The 20,209-nt window shown below is 39.0% G+C and overlaps 3 protein-coding genes and 1 pseudogene across 3 annotated transcripts; 3 read left to right on the top strand and 1 right to left on the bottom strand.

Moving 5' to 3' along the window:
* On the top strand, positions 1-16,385 carry LOC122669264 (histone deacetylase 8-like). Its single transcript, XM_043865989.1, has 4 exons — positions 1-364; positions 602-1,185; positions 2,878-3,188; positions 16,340-16,385. Exons 1-4 carry the CDS (start codon positions 103-105, stop codon positions 16,368-16,370), a joined length of 1,188 nt encoding a protein of 395 aa, XP_043721924.1. The 5' UTR covers positions 1-102; the 3' UTR covers positions 16,371-16,385.
* Positions 5,245-10,047, top strand: LOC122669266 (protein LEAD-SENSITIVE 1-like). The gene is made up of 4 exons (XM_043865992.1): positions 5,245-5,249; positions 5,664-5,699; positions 5,795-5,868; positions 9,309-10,047. The coding sequence occupies exons 2-4, from the start codon at positions 5,680-5,682 to the stop codon at positions 9,923-9,925; spliced, it is 711 nt and encodes a 236-aa protein (XP_043721927.1). The 5' UTR covers positions 5,245-5,249; positions 5,664-5,679; the 3' UTR covers positions 9,926-10,047.
* Positions 11,476-18,134, bottom strand: LOC122669265 (ribosome biogenesis protein NSA2 homolog). The gene is made up of 9 exons (XM_043865991.1): positions 18,065-18,134; positions 17,833-17,952; positions 17,622-17,689; positions 13,642-13,750; positions 13,491-13,559; positions 13,166-13,223; positions 11,911-12,146; positions 11,755-11,806; positions 11,476-11,676 (listed from the first exon to the last, which is right to left on the bottom strand). Exons 1-9 carry the CDS (start codon positions 18,065-18,067, stop codon positions 11,669-11,671), a joined length of 723 nt encoding a protein of 240 aa, XP_043721926.1. The 5' UTR covers positions 18,068-18,134; the 3' UTR covers positions 11,476-11,668.
* On the top strand, positions 18,066-19,254 carry LOC122668300 (annotated as a pseudogene).
* The last annotated feature ends 955 nt before the right edge of the window (positions 19,255-20,209 follow it).

The raw sequence follows: 20,209 nt of genomic DNA, 5'->3' as shown, positions 1-20,209 counted from the left end.
AACCTTCAGGTTCTAATTTGCACAACGAGTACCCGAAAGAGATCAATGATGGGTAACCTGAATCTCTGAGCAGTTCGATTCATTCCTTTATAATACACAAACATGGCTTCTCTTCCCTCTTCATCATCCCATCGAATTGAAGTGTTTTGGCACGAAGGAATGCTCAATCATGATGCAGGAACCGGCGTTTTCGATTCCGCCATGGATCCAGGGTTTCTCGATGTCTTGGAAAAGCATCCTGAAAACTCAGATCGGGTGAAGAACATGGTTTCCATCCTCAAAAAGGGTCCTATCTCTCCTTATATCTCCTGGCATACAGGAAGACCTGCTCAGATTCCTGAACTGCTCTCCTTTCATACTCTAGGTACTTCGGTTTCCCTACTTCTCCATCCCTTCTCCTAGCCGATTCATTAAAAGTACTGGTCTTGATCGATTAAAAAAAATAAAAAAATAAGACAATTCATTTTCTTTTCTGTTCTTTTCCCTTTTTGAAGCGATGTTTGATACTAATGGTCTTATGAAAACTAAAATGATTGCTGAGATACTAATTTGGATCTATTTCTCGAGCTTTTCATGTTGCTTAATCGTATTTGAATTTCAGTGTACATAAAAGAACTTGTTCAAGCGGAAGAAGCAGGGAGTGGTAAGACACTCTGCGCGGGCACTTTCTTGAACCCTGGCTCTTGGGATGCTTCCCTTCTTGCTGCTGGTACTGCACTCTCAGCAATGAAGTGCATACTAGACGGGTACGGGAAGATTGCCTATGCATTAGTTCGTCCACCTGGTCATCATGCTCAGCCTACTCAAGCTGATGGTTATTGCTTCCTTAACAATGCTGGTATTGCTGTTCAATTGGCTTTAGACTCTGGCTGCAGGAGGGTTGTAACAATTGACATCGATGTCCATTATGGAAATGGAACTGCGGAGGGGTTTTATCACTCCGATAATGTTCTTACAATCTCTCTTCATATGAATCATGGTTCGTGGGGACCATCGCATCCGCAAAGTGGATCCATTGATGAACTTGGTGAAGGTGAAGGGTTAGGTTTTAACCTGAATATACCTCTACCTAATGGAACTGGTGATCGGGGATATGAGTATGCCATGAATGAATTGGTTGTCTCTGCTGTTCAGAAGTTTGAGCCAGAAATGATGGTTCTGGTTATTGGCCAAGATTCTAGTGCTGTAAGTTAACTAACCATGTTTGTTTCTTTCTTATTAACATCCTGATGGAACTCTCTGTGTTGGGGTGGGGAGTTATGGTGAAGAGTATTTCCTTTTTTCGGTTAAGATGAACAACACTTCTATGGTTGCAGTATATTTGCACTTCTAGGTATCTTAATTTTGTCCCTGATTCTGTGCAACTTAAGGAATTAAAGTTCATTTTAAGGTGTTGATGTATACATTTACGGTGCCCTTCCCTAATAGTTCGAGCTTTTAGGTGAAACAGTAGCGAACATGGTATCAAAGCAGGGAGGTAATGTGTTCGACCCCTGGGAAGTGCATCGGAATGAACCCAACTCATTCAGTCCTTTGAAAAAACAAAAAAGAGGAATAACAAAAAAAAACAAATTATGGAACAACTGCAAGGTGTGCAGAGGTACAAATTTAGGCTTGCATACTTCTCAGCTTAAAAATAAAAGACAAAGAATCCTAACTAACATTGCAAATCAAACTGAAGACTGAATCTTGTATCAGTGAACATTTCTCATCTCCCCATTTGAATGGTAGCTAACTTAAGTTCCAAATAACAGAAAATTTATTTGAAATACGCAAATAGAAAGAATTCTTAGTTTATAAACATGTGAACCCAATCTTGTTGCAGCATCATGGATTCATGAGCAGCCATCTGAAACAACCTGATATTCCTTGGGATTATCCTTTGTGGTGTTACTGGAATTCTTGTTGATTACTTGTATTTTTAGAGATTGTCCTTGATGGCTAATTTTGGAATTACTGTCCTATCCAAACCTATTTCTTCTCATTTTCTCAGACTCCAGTGCATTTTGTTTTTGTGCCCCCAACACCCCCCCCCCCCCACCCCCACTAGAGAAAGAAAACAGAGAATAGAAATTCCTGCCCCACCTTTGCCTATCACTCGCCCCTAGTTTCCTCCTACAAGCCCTATTTGAGTGGGCCATTACCTCAAGATTGATATTGTCCTGCATCATCTTAATGCTAAGCAACCTAGTGAGGATTGTTTTGAGAAGTGAAAAAAAAAATATATATATATATATATGCCACAGGATCATATCTTAGATATGTAGACAAATATACCAGTTCTAATCAAAGTCAACTTACTAGGACTGTTTCTGAAGTACACAGTAGCATGCTAAACATTCCTACATGGGGTAGACATTGATAAATAGATCTGTTAACCTTGGGAGAACGATATCCCATTTCTGATCATTGTGGTATGATGTCAATATGAGGTATTTTCTTTGTGAAGCAAGAGAATGGAGTTCTGATTTGAGAATTACATTTAGGTCTCATCCAATTAAAGACGGTTCAATGGAGGATTGAAAATGGCCTTGATTTTGGCCTCACCCAGTAGAGGGTTTGTTTTGGAATAATTATCGTTGGAATGATATTGAATAATCTATTCCAATAGAGAATCTAGATTTCAAGCTTATATGGATCACCATGCATACTGCACGTGTACATTTTTAGAATCCCTAATGCCTATTTCTACATTGCTGTAATCCATCCCAAATTCTCTAGGATCAATGTATAAAATTGCTGAAGATTGATTGTAGTGCCATCATTGTATGGATAATTGTTGATGTTACTCGTTCCATTTTTGTCTGAGATATTCTTGTCACTGATGCCAGAGGTGGCACTACCTTATGAGATAACTTTTCTTGTTCTTTTCTCCAGTTTGATCCTAATGGAAGGCAGTGCTTGACGATGGAGGGTTATAGGGAGATTGGAAGGATAGTACGTAAACTGGCTGATAAGCACAGTGATGGACGCCTTCTGATTGTCCAGGAAGGTGGATATCATATTACATATTCAGCATACTGTTTACATGCAACGCTTGAAGGTGTTCTCAACCTCCCAGTTCCTCTATTATCTGATCCCATTGCTTATTATCCAGAAGATGAGGCCTTAGCAGTCAAAGTTGTTGACTCCGTCAAGCAACACTGGAAAAATATTGTACCATTTTTCATAGAAGATCAATCAGTTAGTACAACAACAACTCAGCCTTATCCCAACTAAATGGGGTCGGCTACATGGATCCTTGCCCTCCAATTAGTTCTATTCGAGGTCATACTTGATACAGAAGTTTAATCAATTACTATGTTATCTAAATTAATGTGGGGTAATTTTCTTATATTTTGTGATGTTGCTGTTCAATCGGAAAAGAAACAGTTTGATTGTATATTACTGTAATTTATACTGAGAATACGTGCTCAGAGGTATCTTATTTCAGTTTTTAATGACTTATAACTACATCTCTCCATGGTCAAGCTTGAGGTATAAGGCTTGTTTTGCCAGGGACCATACATTACAAGGTAATTCATCCCATCAAGATATCCATGTTCAAAAGCTAGCCTGACTAGGCAGAGAAAAACCCTATATCTATAGTTGGACTGATCGCAGTGTCCTTTCTATTATCTGATAGTATGTATAGATTTGATGGTTGGGATCAGCCCATTGCTCACAAGCCAGTATATTTGTCCAAGTGACAGAGTTTACTTGATCATGACATGGGAACACATGTCAGAATTAAGATCACCTGGTAATGTTTCACGTTTCTATCAATTTCTTAGAGCACTCTCTGCATTTTTTGTTTTCAACTAAGACTTTGATGCATCCAAAGACTCATTACCACGAGACCTGCTTTGCCTTTATGAATCAAATCATCCTAAATTTTCTCCTAGAGGATTGTAATACTATAATGGATACTAATATTTTGTAAACCACTATAATTCGGTCACTCATCATCTCGTGTTACATATTGTTTAGCTGCTATAGTTTTTTATATGGTTAAGACCAATTAGGTATAACACTCATGGTTTTAAGAATCGGAATCAGATCACCGATTCCGGCCGAATTGGATCAGAATCGGTTGGATCCGATTCCTGATTTCAAGCTGACCCAGTGATCTCCACTTCAAATATTGGATCGGGTAACGAATCAGATTGGATCAGATATGGATTCACCCTCTCCAACCCGATTCCATCATATGCATGTTGGACAACTGTCAGCCTACGATTTTATTTTTTTTGTTGTTGGGGGGGGGGGGGGGGAGGGGTGGTTCACAAAACCATCTATTCTGGTTCTACATTTGTTTGATCTGTTCTTGTTTATTAGGTTGAATTATAATGAAATAACTTCACTAATTCACTTAGAATAGTGGGTTGTACTATATTTGATTTGACCTCCTCTTTTCTTTAATTCGCAGGAGGTCAATCAAAAAAAGAGATGTTAATTAATCAAAGGTCCAATTGATCACCGCGTCTATATTGTAAATATGCAGTAATGAATAATCCTGTCAAATTAATAGGAATTAGACCTAACACGATGCGAGGAACGAATTAGAACCTTCCGAAATCTGAAAGAATCAAAAGGAGAGGGAGAGGGAGGGAGACACAGGCAGGGGAGGGGGATTCAAGCAAGATTGGGGGCAGGGGAATTGCAGATGGGGAAGGAAGATGGAAGGGGAGAAGAGCGAGATGCAGGTTGAGGGGGAAGGAGGATGGAGGGGTGAGTGAGAAGTTGTAGGAGGCTGGGTATGCTAACAGTATATCGTAAGCTAACACCGTGTCTATCGCTCTCTCTTCCTCCCTTTGAGGGGTAAGAGAGTTAAAGGGAGGAAGATAGTTAGTTCAACAGAGGGAAGAGAGAGATAAACACATAGGGTGTTAGTAGTTTATGATAGACCGCTAGCAAACCCATCTCTCTCCCTTATTTTATTAATATCTGTATTTTTTTATCCCAAAAAAGGATAATGCTAATTTTGTTGCGGACTTTCGTCTTATCAGTTATGGAGGGTTTGTACCATACAATGGCACAAAGAGTCAGGCAGATACATGTTTGGAGAGATTGTGCTTATCTATGCACTTGGTTAATGCAAGGGATTGGCCACTCGAATTATTTGACACCCTTTTAAAAATTTCTAACATTATGACTAAATTAAATATATAAAGGAATACAAAATTTGTGAAGTTTTCTTTTCTATCCAAACAAACACAGCCTTATGTTATTGGCAGATTGGGACCATTGGCCATTGGGTAGAGAGAGAAGTGGGTCCCAAGAAACGAACTACCCGTTTACTTTTGGAGTGCTTACCGACATGACTGCATCAATAATAGTAGTACTATTTCTCAAATCCCAAGCAAAATGAATTTGTGAAATCTGGAAAAGATTTTAAATTTCAAAACATAAAACCAACTTTCTTTGGAGTTCATCCAAAAAAAAAAAAACTTGCTTTGGAGTCTTTCCGATCTAGGAAATAAATTCTTCCATTCTTCTATAAATAAGTTCTAAAAGTGTTAATTTTTGGGCGATAGTTTTAATTTAAGGGAAAAAGTAATTAGGCCTGGAAAAGTGAAAACTCCTTTGCTTTCCCTTTCCTTATTTGTGAAGAATTTTGTTCTTTCTTCTCTTCCTAGAAATAATCGAGTTAATCGAGTTGCCGCAGAGAGCGATTGTGAGAGAGAGAGAGAGAGAGAGATGGGGCTGCTCTCCAATAGGTATTGTTCTCATTATTTCCTGAGATGGAAACTCTTGAGTTAATGTTTTCGTAGTTTTATTGATTAATTTTTTCCTTGGCTCGTGGGTGGTGCAGGATCGGCAGAGGCAGCCTGAAACCAGGTGATCACATCTATTCATGGAGGACTGCTTATGTTTACGCCCATCACGGTATCTCTCTCTTTCTCTCTCTCAAATTTATCTGCATTCGTTTTTTCCCCTTTTTTCCAGACATTATTTATAAAAGTAAAAAGGTTTCTTTGTAGCGTTTATAAAGTGTAAATAATCGATCGAGTGATGGAAGAATTTTTTTAGTATAGTGATATGTCCATTATGGTTTTTATTGACCCGCTTGTTATTTTGATTTGTTTTATATAGTTCCAAGCTAAACCTGTGATGGTAGAACAATAATCTTATGTACCAAACAGCAGCAACAGCTACTGATCCGTTTAAACATTTAGTAAACCTCTGACATTTTCGGAAACAACACAGGAACTTCTGAGACATCTGTTTTTTTTTTATTTTATAGATACGAAATTGTATAAAAATTTGGAAGTGAGGAAATGTTTTACTGATATGCATTACAGAAAGCTCTAAAACAACATTCATTTCAAAATTCAGATTGCTGTTTTACCAAAATAGTAATGGTATCTTGATTATTGGTACACTTGGCACCCATGGAAGACTCCACTCCCAACCCCCAACCCCCAACCCCCAACCATCATATGGCTGGATTATTTTCCTTAATCAATCATGTTCAAATGTTCTTATTAGCCATGTCCAACCAAAAAAAATGCCAAATGGCAGAAAAATATATCTATGTGACAATGGAAGGTGATGTTTCCGAAAATCACACGATAAATCTGAGCCATCCATTTTTATCCTTTTTAACCTAAACCGTGGTTTCCACTTAGAGTTGGGAGAGTGCACAATAATGTCTAGAGTACTGGTACACATGCATGGACATACAAGGGATGTGTGCAAATACCAAAAGGGGTATTTGATTGAATTAGACTCGGGAATTTGACATGTGGCTAATCTAGACCATGTCCTTTCCATCCAATGGTCGGAATGGACATATCATCTGTCGACGTGGAAGAATAAATACTCTGTGACATTTGGACAAATAACAGATATCTATGACCGCACCAAAATTTATAGATAATAATTATTTATCCATAGAATATTTTTCATCAAAAAAAATGCAGCCTTGGTAGAGTATCAACTTTGGAATAATTTGGTTTATGATTGGGAACTCAGGAGATCATGTTCTTGGATATTCATCCTCACCACATATAATAATTCTCAAAATTGAAATTCAAATTCTAACATGGAACCTAAGAGGGCTGTCTTCAGATGAAACTAAGCAAGTAGACTTTAGGTCCAGCCAGAAGACACATCTAGGCATGACTGAGGAAACCAAGCTCAGAGTTTATCATGGACTCTTGTATTTAGAACTTTGAACCAGGGTCTCCGATTTGTTATGCAGTGGCAATTTCTATGATGGACTACAGTTTATCTGCAAAGCTGAAGCACATTAATGATTGGTTCATACTTCAGCCTATGACTAGACTTTCATTTCTTGAAGAATTAAATGACATTTGATCTTAATTTAATGGTCCATGGCTGCTAGAATGGCTTTTTCATTGGACATCAGAAAACGAAAGAGTTCAAGCAGCTGAGTATCTTCGATCTAAAGGGTCTGCTTTCTGATGTCAATTGCTTGGTTTCTCAGGGAGAACCTCTGTGATTAAAGTCTAGCTGCTTTCTTTGTGTTGTAATGTGTAATTCTCGAAATCGAATTTAAGAACTTTTACTTTTCAACAAGTTGATCACTGTCTTTCCACATTTCTTCAACTTGAACAAACGGAGCCTTAATATCTTTTCATGTGCACAGTTTTCTTTTATTGTCATTGTGTGCTTTATGTGGCTTAGGAGAAAAAAGAAAGAAGTATAATTAGATTAAGAGTCTACTATTTCTTAAATCTGTAGTTTTGTTTATTTATTAAAGACATCTAGCGCTCATGGGAGTTTCTGACTGTAATTTGAGTTATATTAGGATTCTAGTTAGGCCAAAAGGGCCAAATCTGTATGGTTAATACCTATATGGAGCCTTGAAAACAGCATGTGTGTGTGGAATTGTTTGGGTCTTTTGGTTATGGTTGAGGATTGGTTCTCTTTCAAGTGGACTAACTCTAGCTTTTCTCATTGTGATCAAGCCTCCTATTTCTCTCTATTTTTTTTTTATCAACATTCTTCAATTCTGTTGGGCCCAAATGACCCACAGGTTTTGTGAAATCTGCCTACACCAGAATACTGTTGGCAAATCAAGATGTTTCCAGAATCAATTTCTCCTATTGTTTCCTGCATTATTCCACAACTAGGAAATTGTGATTTCATGCTGACCATTATATATGTTCCTTCTTTCTTTCTTTCCCCCTTCCCCCCCCCCCCCTTTTTTTTTGTTTACTTTCAGTATCATCTCTAGCTTAATAAAATTTGTTTGATTCTGGAGTATCAATGAAGAATGTTTGAAAAATCATATTTCTGTTGATAGACAGTAGAAGCAGAATTTTTAAAACTGAATCTGCTGGATGGAACATTTGAACCAGAAGCTAGCTTCCAGGAGATGAGGTTAGCACAGGGTAGCTGTGAAAAAACGGATTGAAAAATACAGGGTAGCAAACTTTTGTTAAGTATCTAACTAATGTGTTTGAAACTGATAAACTAGGCACTGTGAGCCTAAGTTAATGGGGGGAAAGAAAGAGGGAGTTATTTATTAGTGATGTCTTTTGTTTTTCCAGGTCGACCATTTCAAACTTTCTTGACTGTGAACCAACTCTCTTTCTGGGTCTATCTCCAGCTTTATTTTAAAATTTATCAGACAAATCTTCTACTCAATGTGCCTTGCTGCTCAATCTCATGATTCTTGCATGACCTGGGTCAGAAGATACCTTAACCAGGTTGGCTGAGATATCTTATGCACTATGGTACAATGTCTCTGTCATAAATAGCACTTTATACCTATTACTGCCTTGCCCGATGTTTAACACATTTTGTCTCTTGTTTTATTCCGCTTCTTGTTCAGATTAAGATTTCGCTTCTTTGTGAATATTAATCAATATCATGTTCCTCTCCCATTTTTCAGTTACATTTTTGCATACATGATGTTCTCGGTTACATTATCCTTGTGTAGACAGGATACTGTAGTCAATATAGGATTGACCCCATTCTGGTGAATGTCCTGGTTGGTTTAAAGAATTTAGGGTGGGAAAAGTCAACCTTTTGGATTAAAAATAAAAAACTCAAGAGTAAAATTCTAATTGAAGTTTTGTGGCAGGAAGCTTGTTCTTTTTGGCCTCAGAATCTTGTAATTCCTGACTTTTTAGTTTTTATGAGATGGTTTACTGCTAGATCCATGGAGCTATAGCATGAGTATTTAGCATGTTTTCTTACCTCCCTTGTTTCATCCTTTGCATGCTTTTCTATACACTGATCTGTGGGTCCTTATGCTTAGAATATACTGTGGTGCACTATAGATAATATCATATTTCTCTGTTGTTCTCTGTTAAGGCTTAGACAATATCCTTATTTTATCCTTATGGATGCAGGCATCTATGTTGGAAATGATAAGGTAATCCATTTCACTAGAGGACGAGGTCAAGAAGTGGGGACTGGAACTGTGCTGGATGTTCTTCTATTAAGCTCCGGACCAGCCCAATCTCAGCCCTGCTCCACCTGCCCACCAATAGAAGAAGGTCATGGAGTTGTATCTTCCTGTCTAGATTGTTTTCTTGCTGGTGGGGTCCTGTACCGTTTCGAGTATGGTGTCAGTCCTGCTCTCTTTCTAGCAAAAGCACGGGGTGGAACATGCACCCTTGCTGTCGCAGACCCAGACGATATCGTAGTCCATCGTGCAACCTACTTGCTTGACAATGGATTTGGGTGTTACAATGTTTTCAAGAACAACTGTGAAGATTTTGCCATTTACTGTAAGACCGGTCTGCTTGTTGTCGAACAAGGAACAATTGGCCAGAGTGGCCAGGCAATATCAATAATCGGTGGGCCCCTTGCTGCTGTCTTGTCAACACCCTTGCGCCTTGTTACCACCAACGTGTATGGGATGACAGCAACAGCGATCGGAGTCTACTGTGCTAGTCGGTATGCTGCTGATATTGGCATGAGGAGGGATGTGGTGAAGGTAGCTGTGGAAGATCTCAGTCAGTGAGTCAGTGACTCTTGATTTTTATGAACAGAGTATGTAATACTAGGCTTGTTCTATGACCGGTCTTTGATTAATAAATTATTGGAAACTATGGATCACAACATGTTGGTGTGATAGTGTTTGTGGAACTTTTAATTACATTGGGAGTTGGGACATTTGGGGGGGGGGGGGGGAATTGCTTGGTGGGTCTTGTGCAAGCTCTGTTTTCCTTGATTTGATTTCCTTCTAGTACTAAAATTCCTATGCTGCTACGGCTTTCTGATGCTGCCTAATGGATAAGTTAATCAGTACATATTCGGATATTGGTGTCTCTGCTTCGAATTCGGTCTATCCCACGTTCGAATATAATGTTGCTTATAAAGCTGGTCTATGCTTGGGTACCAATTTCATAGTTGTATTTGAGATATTTCGGCTAAAATTTTACGGGTTTTTTTTTTTTCATTTCATTTTCAGAAAACGAAATTATGGGTATATTCGGAGTTTTCTAATAATTTTGGTATTTTTCATTGAAATATGAATTTTGATCAAAACGAAAATCGATCTAGATTTAGCTAATAAGCTGTTAAAACAAACACTAAGAAACACAGACAAACAAAACAGAACAAAGATAGATGACAAGGATTTAACGTGATTCACACACCATTATAATGAACTACTCTGAAGATGAGATTCCCTATGTAAAATTGAAGAAAATTACAGTAAAAAACCCTCAAAACACAAACTGCAGTAGGAACTCACTCAGACGGATAAAAGATATACGGTAGCACTCAAAAAACCGAAGCTAAGGAAATGCTCCAACAACTTTAAAAAGCAAGAGAATTGAAAACCACTACCGTTGTCCTTGGGTCTGATTGCCAGACTTTGACTGAACAAATGAGAACATAGCGATGGGAGCTTTTTAATATTCTCTTGGACATTGAATTTTTATTTTGCTAGAAAAATTATGTCACATACATCTCAACGCATTCCTAAGGATGTGTGCAACACAGCCTAACTACTAACAACACCCTAGACTCCCTGAAGAGGAGCTACATTCCACCCTATATGTCTATCTCTCTCTTCCTCCCATCCAGAGATAAAAGAATCATTTCAAAAAGAGATAGAGAGTGTGCTAACATATGGTATACTACTAGCAAACCCATTCCCCATAGTGTTTTCCTACGGGGCACCTTCCGCTATTTCTCTCTTAAACTATTTTCTAATAAAATGTATGTAGTAAAATAAAATAGACAAAAAAAACACTCGACTAACTTTCAATCGGATTTGGATAGTTTCCAAAAACTAATTTTTTTGAATATGGATTCCAATAAACAAATAGGAACAATCAAATACGGATTCTTAACTATCCATTTACATCCCTACTCAGCAAATTATATTTTACATAGATATTAATGTAATTTACCCTGAATCCTACGGCAATACATAAATGATCCACAGGACAGCAACACATACATAGGAGCCTAGGAAATTCCTTGTATTCTCTTACAAAATTCTTACCGAACAATATACTACGTACTCTTATCATCAAAAAATATACTACGTACTCAAAATTAGGATCTGTCCCTTGCACAACCACTTTTTGAACTGGAACAGGAGAATCTGTATTGTTCAGTACAGTTTGGACTGCTCTCATGTTACAAAAGTTCTCTATAAGGGCACAAGGGTACAAAGCGTAAAAAAACTCTTCTAGACAAGCAGAACAGCATTGATACAACCATCATTCTCTGGGTTATTTGTAACTTGAGCTTATTTTCCTGCAACCATCAAACCACATTAGCAGAAGAAAATATGAAACCAGTAAACAACATAAGAATAAGGAAGAAGAATCTCACCCCACACAACTTTCCCAGCTGGAGTAACCAGACCAAGTTCACTAACATTCACCTACAGAGTGGCAAAATTTTCACTAATCAAACACAGGTCTCCAGCGTGGTTCAAAGGGATGAAAGCTATCAACAGAACCATCAAGATTAGGGCCTTAATATTACCTCAATGACAGTTCCCCTGGTGATAACACCCAAAGAAGTGTACATCTGACCATTGGGATTTTTCTTCACTCCTATTATCTCTAGGTTAAATGTGCACTTCAGCTCAGGGTGTGTAACATGGGCTTTGGTAAACCGCAAGCCTGTCGGGCGAATGAATCGCTCGTACTTTGGAGGCTTCCTTGTAAAACTAGGCCCCACGAATGTGGCCTTGGTTACCATCCTCTTCCATTGCTTTGCTGCAAAAATAAAAAATGTTCGGTAACTTTAATCAATGTTAAGTAACAAAAGATTTTATCAAGGGGATGAGAATGCCAACAAGAAAGGAGAGGGGAGTAAACACTAAGACACTATAAATTGCATCTCCGCTTTAATGATTTGGAATGACATGTAATTGAGTCATAATACATAAGCCAAACAAGAATGAAAAGAATTTCAATTTCATCAAGTGGACAAAACAAAACAGGCCTGATTCATGTTTTGTCAGTAGAATGCAATAAACCCAAAGAGAAATGTCTTAGTTTCACTCCTAAATTACAATACGAATCACACGTGTAGTGTTAGGTCCTTGGTGAGGTTGCAGGCTTATATTCTAATCAGGATTCAGAAATGCATCCATGTCAACCACCAAAGAGATCTCCACTATATCAAGCTTGGAATTTGTCTCGAGCAATATCTTTGATGTGATTTGACTAGAAAATAGTTTCCTTCATAAAAGTTGTCTGCTTCAAACAGGCATTCACCTCACCTAGCATCAAGCTCAATCTTGTCACCCATTGGAACAACTCCTACATTGCATTTCCACCTCTAGGCTTCTTAATCTCACCACTCATCCATCCCAACATCATCTGCTGTCTCAGAAATGTTTACAAATGAAAGCATCCTCTATCTCAGCAAGCTTGCCACCAATTTCGATTTAATTTTAATACTGACAAGGATTTTGAAGGTTGGAGCAATCAGATAGTAGTAGTAGTGCACAGTAAAACGGAACCCCAGTCCCATGTCAGTATCTTGGGGAAAAATGGTCCACAGAGCATCTCATCACATCAAATAAGCCCATAAACATGTACATTAAAATGAGAGAAAAATATCAAACCACCGTAGACTGTAACAGACGTCAAATTTTACAAAAACGAAATGCAGAGTACAATGAGAGGAAAAGATGAAATAACATTAAACACCATAAAAGATCAAAATTACTAATCAATATAATATTAAAAAAAAAAACTAAAATAAGAATAATATAGAAGAAACTCACTTTTACGTTTACCAGTCCTGACAACCCTAAACATCTCATCTTCAGCCACAGGTCTCACCTGCAAGAGCAAATAGCTTCCCATTATAAAGTTCTCCAACACTCAGAAATGTACTGATTAAGAAAATTTACAATGTAAGCGGAAAATCAACGTCGTAAAACCAAAGAGTTAACCGCAAACAAAGGCATAAAATATTAAATTGCCTTTTAGACTGGTTTCTAACACTTTTTTTTTTGGGAAAGGGGGGCGGGGCACTAAAGTATGGAGAAACTCAAAGAAGCACATCAACAGATAATAACAGAGGCCCAAAGTCAAAGATCAGCTTACCTTAGGTAGTGGAACATCCCATTTACCGGCTTTCTCTTTCCTCTTTTGCTTAATAGTGTTGCTCAGGACCTGCATAAGCCATTGATTTAATCAACAACATGCATGAAAGCGTGAGACCAGCAGACCTACCTGATTGACATGAACTACGAACCTTTGCCCTTGTTGTTGTTTCACGATCCAGAAGATAAGCAGGAACAGCTCCTTCATGAACCTCATCATCCACCTTACGCCTACTTGATGATTCTTCATGCATAGCCAGCCTGTCGAAGTAAAAAGAATTTTAGTACAAAACCAGCTGAAAGTTCAAGAGCAAATTTACTAATAGAACTACTTTCAACAAATGTAGAGTAACATGAGATCTGTAACAATCATCTTGAACCAGTGAAAATATTACCAGGCTTTCATTTTCAAATTCAAAGCAAGACAATGAAATCAAAACCAGTAGAGACTATATTAAGGACCAACTGCTAACCATGACAGGTTAGATACAAAAACCAGGATTTTTGGATAAATTTTTAATAAAGATATGATTATATTCTTCTAACATATACCAAACAAAACAGGAGAGCAGGGAATAGTTAAATCTGATCAAAAGATGAAGATTTGGCAATCTATTCCAGAGACGAAGGATTTACTCAAGGCTTTACAAATACAGGTTCTCTCCCTCTCTCCTTCCTATTTCCCATCCTCGCCGAACTCCAGGGAAAACTTCTTTTATCACTGCTCTGGTGATACTGTTACCTCAATTACTACTGCCACTCCCATTCCAGACCATCGCCACCACCGCTAACGTAATCATCATGACCAGCATCATTTTTTACATCTCCACCTCCCCATGACTCCCACATCTTGTGTTTCCCCTACCCCCCCTCCCCCCAAACAGCAATTCCCTTTGACCAGCAAATCTTTCACAGATCTGAATATCCATATTCAGAACAATTGCCTGATTAATTCATTAACCAGGCAATGCAACTTCCAAGATGACAGAACAGGGGACAGAAAGCTTGTTCATCCAAAGAAAGAGTGGCATGTCTAGCATACCTCTTAACTCCTCAAAGAACAGGCAATGTAGAAATTAGTCAGAACAGGGAAATCTTGTTTTGTAAAATTGAAAGTAAACATTAAGGAATGTTAATTAGGTGTTGGTGAGTCAAGATGCCTGAAAGCTGCAAGGGGAAAGAACCAATTGCTGTCCCCTTCCAGGAAGAGAGGCCCCTTGAATTAAATGAGTCAACTTTGGCACTGGAGAAGGGCCACTGCCTCAAACTCTCGATCAGCAATGAAGTTGAAGGTGGGATGAGGGGGCAAAGATATTGTATGCAGGTGCAGAAGAAGTAATTAACAATTGATCCAACAGCAATGTGACTATCCAAAAGCATCAACTATCAATAGCCTTCCTTCCTTACTTCTTCCAACAGTAAACGAGCCATTTGCTTTCAAAAGAGAACAGATATAGAAAAGAACTGTTCCGTCGACATGGCAGCAAGCATAATCCAATTGCACAGTTGCCATCTCCTAGTTCAAGTTACCAATATTCTTGCATGGAGAGACTGGGGAAACCGAAACCTATACACGATGTAGAAAACATAATGAAAAGGAAAGAAGAAACAATCGCACAATGCAATGATATACTTGGCTCTGCAAGGTGTCCACGTCCACAGAGAGATGAGAGCAGTTTCACTAGTAGTGGAGAAAGAGTTACAAGGTCTCTTCCTCACGCCTTTCTGTGTTTACAAAGAATTCTCAGCAATTGTAATAACCAAACCCCCATCCCTCCACCCCCAATTGCAAAAATTTATCGGGAAACAAAGAGATACAAAATTCAGTAATTACCCCCATGTAAACCCTAAAAATTTTCCTCAGAGGCTGACTCAAGCCCTGCAGGCTTTTAATGGCCCTTCAGAGGCAGCCCATAACCCAAACTACAGAATACAAGACATCAACCCTTCACAGAGACCACAGCTAGATCAGTTTAGGGTGCATGCCCTTCAACCTCTGTAAACATGACCTCGTAAGGCCAAGGGAGACGTGTGGTGGCTCCAAAAAAATAACCCTACAAATTTCAAAACCCAGGGATATCACCAGGGAAAGAATCAAGTGAGATAACATAATTAGAAGATAGGGTTGGCATGCACATCAGACCCCAAACTCCCACCCAGCATTAAAACTATCTTCCTCTCAATGAAAGGACAACAACAAAAACCTGTCAAGTAATCATACAAGACGCACAGAGAGAATCCCTAGAACCTAATGTGTCACAGTTTGTTCTACGGACTGACGATAGAAAAGAAAATCCTGAAATCAATTTAATTGTCCCTATTAAATAGATAAATGACCAAATGGCCACTCTTACCCTCCATAATTAGCAGACAGGTAAAAGAGTCTTAACCTTGCCCACCCCATTTTGGTGTAGGGTATGAAATCCTTAGCCTTATTCTAAGAACTAGAGTTGGGAGAGGCAGGTAATCACGCAAGCAGATACCCATCAACACCCCTAGACATAACCACAAGAAGCAAGGTTCTTCTTATGTTACAAGACAATAGCCATTGGAGATTTTGAAAGCATCTTGAACTATAATCCTACAAACCTTCAACTGCACAACTCTATTTCCCATGGTCTAACAAGCAAGAAACAAAGGTTGCTACTTAAGTGCTTATTAAGGGGGGGAAAAAACATAAAGCAAGGGATTGCGAGAATACTTTGGTGATACACACCAGCTTGTCCTTCCCAAAGTGGCCTCAGAATATTCCCCAAAATGTTTTGCCAAGACCAAATAAAAACAACCACTGCCCATTCAAATTGTCTTGAGGAAATTTCACAAAAGTAAAGACGATAATTAGCTATTGTTGTATGGTCTCTCTTTATCATTTTTGGAGTAAGCTGAACCTCTCCAAAGTAAATATCTACTTTGATGCAGTGATGCTTTTCAAGGAATGACATTTTATAAGGAGATATTTCAAGGGAGCCATCATTTGATGCATCATCTGGAGGAATATTTACAAATACCTTATAGCATTACTGAGAGATTATTGACCAGGTAGCCATTCAGGATTTTCAGATGGCCTTGCAGATGAGTTACCATGAGGGGTTCCTACTGACCCTCAAGATCAAAGCAACATAGATATATTTGGACCCGTCTTATCATCCATGTCTTATGTACAGATTCCAATTTACGGAACGGCAAGAAACTTTGAAATAAATTTTGCTGGGTGCTCCTTGGGCAATACTTGACCACCTAAAGTCAGGGACGTGTTTGGAAATCAGAATGGAAACATACGTGAGTAATAAGACCAACAGGCACAGGGAGTTAAATGAAAGCTCCTTTTCTTCTTCACAGACTGAAATCCATCCTTAGGGTTTGACAGTCCTATAGTTGGAGTTGAAAAATCCAGAGCGGTTGGGTTGAGGACGACAACCTCATGGGATTGAAGACTTGGAAATTTATTCAAGTAGGTAACAGAACAGGAACATCTAATTCCAGTGGACTCCATAATCTTCAAACGATATTGAGGATCAGTTAGTTAGCCAAGAGATCACCCAAATAGGGAACTTCTCTACCTTTATCGCATTACAATTTCTACTATCATGTTTCTTGTCACAGGATTCTTCTCTCTTAAATCTTATCAGCGAACCCGTGGCAAATCATACAAGTGCACTCCCCTGTCATTCTATGCCTGACATTTGCAGACTGTACCTCTATTAAGAGACTTCCCACAGTGCTTCTTTATTTTTATGATAATGCAAAGAAAATGAACTGCGACTCAACCTTTGATGCACATTTTAATTTCTCCATATAGACCTCAGTTATGCAAGGAACATCCTACTTGCAGCAACTATACTTCCCAAGAGCAGTGAAGTAGCTAAGGAGATCTTTTTTAGAACCAGGCTAAAATTAAACAAAACTAGCTCAATGTTCAATCAATAAAAACCATTCTTATGCTGCATCTCGTGCAAGTTTCCCTCTAAAAGGATCTAACACGAAAAGATTTTCATTTCATTTCGAAAATCAAATAGTCCCCTAGAAATTAAAGGTAGACAGAGAAAAAATACTGCAGGAAGAGATCAACTAATAAAATGAAATCAATAAGACGTATAAACCCATAAAGCCACAGAAATGTAAGAGAACTCACGTTTTCTTCATTAAAGCCTTCTCGGCATACCGTTTCTTCGCAAACATCTTACCCTTGATACCCAAGGCCTGATCCAAAAAAACAAATTTTAAATTTTAAGAAGTGAAAAATTGGAGAGATTAAAATAGATCTATGAGAGGAATGAAAGAAAGGAACTGAAGGAAAGGCAATTCCAATAAGTTAAGAGATAAAAATAAAAAATAAAGAATACCTTCTGAGCAATAGAAGATTGCTTGTGAACTTCACGAGCTTCCTTTTTTCTCTTTCGCTCGAAGTGATCATGGCGATAGCCATGCCGCTTGCGGTGAAGGTCGATATAATCTCCTTGCGGCTAAAGAAGATCAACAAAGAATAAGAATGAGAACTGTAGCCAGTAAAGGAAACCATTAAGACAACCATGATATCTGCACAAAATAAAGGTCAAAACAATCGAATTCACAAACCATGGTGACCGAGGGGGAGAAATTTTCTGCAGAGAAAAAAGAAAAACCCTTGCTTCGTAGGTTTAGGTTTTTTGCTTTGAAATATAAGGAATTAGGAAAGAAGTGGAGCACTCGCGAGTGTCAAAGGTTGTGATATGTAATCCCTATTTTTATTAGAGAAAATTACTCAAACCTGATATGACCAAAATGCCCCAGACCATTAACGATGTTTATAATAAACCTGATATGACCAAAATGCCCTTACTTACAAAAGACAACAACAACGAACCTTTTCCCTTTCTTCTTCTTCTTCTTCTTCTTCAACCAGATGAGATGCCACGGCACTCTTCTCTCCAAAACCCACCTCCTCATCCTTCTCGTTTCGCTTCCACAGCTTCAGATGCAACAACACTCTTCTCTCCAAAACCCTAGAGGCCGAACCAGAACCAATCCTCACAGCCATCAAAACCTTCGCACCTGCAACGATCGCTAACCTGGGCCCGGGCTTCGACTTCCTTGGCTGCGCCGTCAATGGAATAGGTGATTTCGTTTCTTTATGAGTCGATCCGGATGTTCGTCAATCTCTTCAATTAATGGCGTAGGAAATAGTTCCTCAAGGCTCAGCAAAGATCCTCTTTTGAATTGCGCCAGAATCGGGGCGATGTCCGCCATGAAAATGCTCAGGATTACCTCTAGGGAGCGGTGTCGGATCTAGCGCTGCAAGTGCCGCTGCTGCCGTTGTGGCTGTGAATGAGATTTTTGGCCAGAAACTGTCCAGCTCAGATCTCGTTGTCGCAGGGTTGGAATCGGAGGCTAAGGTCTCATAGGTTACCATTCTGATAACATAGCACCGGCGATTATGGGTGGATTTATGCTGATTTGCTGCTACGAGCTGCTTGATGTGATCCGATTGAGTTTTCTGATAGATAAGGAGCTATTTTTTGTTCTCGTCAATCCTGAATTCGAAGCTCCGACGAAGAAGATGAGGGCTATGTGGCCATTAGAGATCGAGATGTCACATCATATATGGAATTGTAGGCAAGCAGGGGCGCTGGTGGCGTCTGTGTTACAGGGGATTTGAGATTAATATGATTGTGGAGCCGAAACGAGCGCCTCTTATTCCTGGGATGGAAGCTGTGAAGAAGGCTGCAATCGATGCGAGAGAGAGCACTTTAATATGTTTCTCAGGTGGCGGAGAGTGGGGATTGTGACATGCGTGGATGGGGGTCTAGATGGGGACCAGGATCCTCTGCAGTACCGGCAGGGCGGTAGTGCACTTCTGACGGCACACATGGCTTCTGCTGTGCCGTCGGATGTGCACTGCCGCCCGCTGATACTACAGAGAATTTTAATACTGTAGGGGGGTGGGAGCAAAGGTGGAAGAAGGGCAATAAAGTCACTTCCTACAGGTAAAAAGGTATAATTTACAATTTTTTTAGGTTTTTCAAATTTATTATCTAGGGAAAAAGTTCTCTGTCCGGGAGTGTGACCTACGCCAGCACTCCCATGAGTCTATCTCTCTCCTCCTTATTTGAAAAGACACCTCTGCCCTCTTGTTGTAAGGAGGAGAGAGATAGACATATGGGAGTGCTGATGTAGGCCACGCTCTCGTATAGAAAACTGCTTCCCATCTATCTATTACCTAGTGTTAAAAAACTAACAGGCCCAGTTTGAAAAGTAGGGGAGGTATGAATAGTTGTCAGAAGGATAGGGGAGCTTCCTTAAATTGTCAAAAAGATCAGGGGAGGTCTAAGTAATTTGCTCTTTTTATTATTATTATTTTTTTCCATAATACCCCTCCTCGTCCAAGGCATGAAACTCCACTGCTCGTGTAAGAAACCCTCTCCGGAACGATTTTCCGAATGGAATATGAGCAGTGGTATCCTCATTTGGACCAGCTTTGGGCTACTTACTATCATTCCCTATAGGCCTATATATAACCTATAATTACTCAAATTCTTTTATCTTAAACTTCTTTTATGATTTTTCAAAAAATAAGAAAATGAACTCCTATCTCTCTTTTTCCCTTTAAATTCAAAATCCCTAAATTACCTTTGGACTCCTCCCCTCCCCTCCCCTCTAGCAACAATCTATCTCTGATGACAATGGGCATACCAAAGAGGATCACCACACGTCTTCCATTTCGCCTCTCTTTTGAGAGAAGGT

Source organism: Telopea speciosissima, chromosome 7 (genome assembly GCF_018873765.1).
Source record: "Telopea speciosissima isolate NSW1024214 ecotype Mountain lineage chromosome 7, Tspe_v1, whole genome shotgun sequence".
NCBI classification, from domain to species: domain Eukaryota; kingdom Viridiplantae; phylum Streptophyta; class Magnoliopsida; order Proteales; family Proteaceae; genus Telopea; species Telopea speciosissima.
The sequence above is the reverse complement of the archived record's forward strand: the minus strand, read 5'-3'. Positions and strand labels throughout refer to the sequence as shown.